The sequence below is a fragment of the Gavialis gangeticus genome, unplaced genomic scaffold (genome assembly GCF_001723915.1).
Source record: "Gavialis gangeticus isolate Ggan-Ray unplaced genomic scaffold, GavGan_comp1, whole genome shotgun sequence".
In the NCBI taxonomy this organism is placed as follows: Eukaryota; Metazoa; Chordata; order Crocodylia; family Gavialidae; genus Gavialis; species Gavialis gangeticus.
Genome location: NW_017729034.1, coordinates 59,554,783 through 59,559,963, shown reverse-complemented (window position 1 = coordinate 59,559,963; position 5,181 = coordinate 59,554,783). Strand labels below are relative to the sequence as shown.

The window sequence follows — 5,181 nt, the reverse complement described above, 5'->3', positions numbered from 1 at the left end:
GTCGTTTGACTTTGCCTGCCATGGCAGGGGGTTGGACTTGATAATCTGCTCAGGTCCCTTCCGACCCTACCAACTATGAAACTATGAAAGGAGTTAAGTCCCAGCCTAATTAAACAATATCATTTGCATTTGTTCTTCTGTCCTGAATATTTGAGACAACAACATGTCTCACATGTGGTTATACATACCCGAATACTGAATACAGCTTATAGAAGTTGGTTTGCCCGCCACAGATATCTGTCTCTCAGATTTAGTTGGAGGAAAATTTTCCAATGGATATTCTTTATTTTTTCTTCAAGAAAAACCAAATAAGAGAGAAAAAAGTTATTAAAGATCACAAAAACAGTACATTTTAACTCTAATTGTATAATGATATGGTTTATATTTCATCTGAGCTTTCCTTTTTAAGATTTCCAGACAAACTACTCTAAGACAAAGATAAAGGTGAAAGTATTTAGCAGTAACAGTTAGAAAATATAACTGCCATGTTTATTTACCCCAACAAAAAATTCTGAATTAACATATAAGAGACCAAAGCATGTTGCACACATGCACAGAGACATTCCTTGGCCAATATAAACTCTGCCCGATAGTGACAAAAAACAACATAATCATTTTTTCTTCCAAAGCAACTGGGTGTATAAGGCAAATAATTCAACTGATGCCAGTTATACCTATCCTGAGCTCACTTTTTCAAATCTTATAAGTTTTATCCTTCAAGCTTCAGTCATTTTTGGACTATAAAGTGTGCCTCCATTTTTACTTCTCCATTTCTTAAGGTGGAGTTATCAAAGAAATGCTTGCTTAGGTTCCTTCATATCAGGTATGCTTAAAAGATGTCCCAAATGCCTCTACTTCTGCTGTACTACTTCAAAGGGGTACAACAACCTGCAACAATCCATCAGACCCTTCTGCTTTAAATATTCTGCACAAACACCTGTACTGAAAACTGTTCCACTGTATGATTATTACTTTTCCATATTAGTGCTTCTAGTTGCAACTTACACTGAGTTGAAAGGACTTCTTTTTTCTTCAAATGTCTCCCCTCACAATGCCAATACTGGGCAGAGATAAGTTCCTTTAGGTACCTTATATACATATTCCATGCCTTAACAGATTTGTATTTCTTTTTAAATTAATGTTAATTCAGAATTTGTTTGGATTATAGGTTGGAAACATTAACTATTAAATTGGAAATTTATATTTCTAGAAAGATGGGAGATTGAAGCGACATGATGCTACAACTTGGTAGTCAGTGTATACCTCTGAAAAGTGAGAGGGAAGACCAAACTTCTGTTCCTTCTCCAATTAATACTTAATAAAAAATTGCTTAAAATATTCATCAGAGTAGAGATTGAATTACAGGTCTGTACTCTTCCAGAGGAATCCCCTAACCACCAACATATAGGGTCATACTCTTTCTATCTCTGGCCCAATGCATATTTAATTGTGTTATGCAAAGTGGAACTGCTGGAACAGTAAAAATTGAGAGCATTCCACCCCAAACTGCCCTATAGTAGGGATAGTCAACCTGTGGCACACATGCCACAAGTGGCACACAGCAGACTGGGGAGGGGGCAGGGAGCACAGTGGCCGACAGGGCATGGAGCAGAAAGCAAAAGAGCAGATCGGGCAGGGGAAAGGAATCAGAGTAGCACTCAGGGAAGGTTCAGGGCTAATTTGTGGCACACCTGCTGAAAAAGTTGGCCTCCACTGCCCTATGAAATGGTGGTTATGGCACTCTCCTGGTTATGGTGATAGAAGATACAGTTCAAATCTCTTCAGCCAGAAAGGGAAACTGAACTTGAATCTGAAACTGAGCTCAAGTCTCATACATCCTGGTGAGTGCTGTAACAGCTCAACTATTGGATAAAAGGAGCACAATTTCCTCAAGACATGTTCTGTTCCAGGCCCTCTCTGGTACGTGGCCCTCAGAATACCTACTGGATGAGGACGGTCAGGCAAAGGTTAGAGATCAGGCTTTGAGGATTGAAATTTTGAATCCAGCACCCAAAAGTGGAAGTTAGGCACCAACATCCCTTTGTGATCTAGTCCTGTTATTCCACTACTGAGATGAGGATAGACTAAGAGAGGTCTGACATCTGATACTAAAAGAACAAATGATTACATTTTAACTCAAACTAATCAATTCTCAAAAAAATTCATTCTACACTTGATGTAAGTATAGGAAGAATCTGCTGCATTCTCCATATGTAACAAAAGTGAACTCTTCCTTAAATAAAAATTCAGCTCAGCCTTAGCTGAACTGTGGTGCCACAAACAGTATCTCCATAACACTGGCTCCTGCTGAAGGTAAAAAGACCCACTTACAAGTCCCCAGTCCTGCAAGCAAGTTATGACATGCATATATCTGTACTTGCTTGAAATCCCAAAGAGACTCCAGGCATATGCAAAAGTTCATCTGCATGTATCCCACTGCAGGATGTAACAGGTATTAGAGGGAAAGGAGATGCATAATTTACCAATCTGTGCAGGAATTAAGCCTTCTATATACTGCCCTCTTATGTTATCCTTCCTGCTAATTAAAAACAAACCCTAATTCTTTTAGATTATACCAATATCTTCTGGTGTGCAGACAGTATGCTGGATAGGCTCATTATGTAACATAATGCCACCATTGGTCATTTAACCCAAAAATGAATTAGTTTCAACTGTTCAAATCTTTTGTCAAAAATGTATATAAAAATTAAATAGATTTATTTTATTACTTCTTTCTGACAAAAAAAAATGCATTAAACAGTGTCTTAGAGCATGGATATACTTTTTTGTGGAAATTATCTACTACTGATGTGTTTTCTGTGTCATATTTGCTTATTTCAGCCACTATCATAAATTGTTTCATTTTACTTATTAGTACTTCAAAAACAAATCAATACAGAGTGGGAATATAGGCAGTGTGGCTAACAGACAGAACTGGGACTCAGAAGACCTGAGATGTATTTCTGATTCAGACAATGGCTTGCTGGGTACCAAGGGGCAAGTCACTTCTCCTCTCTGTACCCATTGCTCCATTTGTAAAATGAGGATAAAAATAACCTCCTTTATAAATCATTTTTCAACACTACCCCCAAAAAGTGTTCTTTAAGTGCTAAATATCATTTATTATGCTTCACTGTGCAAGGTCTTCTTGTAATAAGTTGAACTACTCGTTTAAGTACTCTCTAGTCTGAATAAGAATTGCACATTCTATCACTATAAAATAAAATTGCTAGCTTTATGAGATTACACAAGAATGTGGCTTGTATATCAGTAAGAATGATATAGCATGCCAAATTCTACCCTAATGAAAAAATATGTATAGTCCTATTACCTACAATAGTGTCACACAGGTTTAACAGATGATAAAAGGTTTTACTTCAGCTGAATGAAATAGACATAAAACTGGAGTAATGCAGTGATGGATCAGACTGAATATCTTTTCACTGAAAAATGAATGCATGTGATCTGAGCAACAAGATGCCACATTTGGTCACTTCTCAGTATCAAATTGCATGTTAAAACACACTTTCTGAGAATATGCCTCCAAACAGGATTAGCCCCAAGTCTCTGTTAACATGTTTCTTCATAAAAACTAAACATATTATTATTATTGTCTTTTGTAAATAAATCTTAGTTAACCAATGAAACCACAACACTGAGCAATTTTTCAGCTGTCTCAATCCTGCATTTCTCAGCATCCCCAAAAACATATAAATTCAAATCATATCCATTAGTAAACTCCAACAAAGGCGATGCATATCTACATACTGTCTTCTGCAGAAACAGAAGGTCTAGATGCCCTTATTTCAATATATTCTTCTTAATGCACCTAGAGAATTACCTACCGTTTACAACTGCTCTTCCACTCCAATACTTTGTTAGTTTTCTTCATTTTAGTATTTGGAGAAAACATGATCATTCTGCAGGAAAGAAAACAGACTTTGCTATCCAAGGTATTTAATGACTGTTCAGAAGGATATAATTTATTTCAAATAATGGGCAAACATTTTCCTTTTCATATGTACTCTTGTTCCATTAATCTTATTGAAAATGGCACACACGACAATAGGACATCAGATCATTGCAGTCATCATACTTAGTTCACTCTTCACTTTTGTTTGCAATTTTGATCTGGTCTTCAGAGTGATAGATACTCCACTTCAAAGACCAAATCATAATACAAAATCCTGATATCTAATTCTGAACCATAACCTTCACATAAGCCACAAGTATAAGTTCACAGTATGAACTGGACAGACTCATATTACAAATTTGGAGAGAACATGAAAGATTTACTAATTAGGGAGGACAGTTTCTATCACATATGATCTTTTCAACTCCAACTACATTAATAATCTTTCAAGATTCCACCTCCAATTAAATCACTGCTTGAAAACATAAAACTTCCCAGCTTAAACTACCCAGTTTTACTCCTCTCTTCAGTCTATTTCAAAGACCCAAATTGGTGGCCCAAAACATTCTGGGACAACCCCACTGATGGCTAGAAAATGGTATTTAGAGGTCTACTTTTGGGAATTGGCTTATAGGTAAAATAGATATGCATTAGAATAATGATCCAGGCCAAGAGCAAGGGTTAACTGATTTTTTAAAAGCCTGTTTCTGAAAGTTTCCTCAAGGCCCACTGTGTCTGATAGGCAAGCAGTGAGCAGACACACAGGCTGGGAAATTAAAGACAAGTACCACAGTGTTCCATAAAATGAGATAAGGTGGCACCACGTCACAGTGCCCAAGTGCAGAGCCCTTGGGATTTCTAGTTTTAGGGGAACAGACCAAATTAGGAGGACACTGGTAAAGCCCAAATTAGAATGTGTGCATGTGATGGGCCTGTGAAACAAAGGAATATGCTGACAAAACGTAGACAATATAACGACCACAGAGAGACCAATCACTGATGGCCAAAAATGAAGAGTCATCAGCAGGGGAAAAGAATACAAAAGAAGGGATTTCAGAGCATCAAGGATCCCCAAGAGGGGAACCTGAGGCCAACATGGACACAGGGCACACCACCAGCCCATCTCACCCACCACACTGTGGGTGGGGGAGTGGGGGAGGCTTTGGCCTCCAACCTCCAGGCTGCTGATATCTGGCATTCAAGTGAGAACCTCAGAATGAAGCTTGCATACTGGCCACATGTACCTTGACTCTGTGCAGCTCTAGGAT

At 37.8% G+C, this 5,181-nt stretch overlaps 1 protein-coding gene across 3 annotated transcripts in view; it reads right to left on the bottom strand.

Moving 5' to 3' along the window:
- Window positions 1–5,181, bottom strand: part of WDR27 (WD repeat domain 27) — a 306,424-nt gene that overhangs the window by 234,512 nt on the left and 66,731 nt on the right. For all 3 annotated transcript variants that reach the window (XM_019527530.1, XM_019527531.1, XM_019527529.1), the window contains exons 15-16: window positions 3,846–3,920; window positions 189–292 (exon numbers count right to left, since the gene is read on the bottom strand). In XM_019527530.1, coding sequence (XP_019383075.1) covers window positions 189–292; window positions 3,846–3,920 — 179 coding nt within the window. The remainder of the gene's footprint in view (window positions 1–188; window positions 293–3,845; window positions 3,921–5,181) is intronic.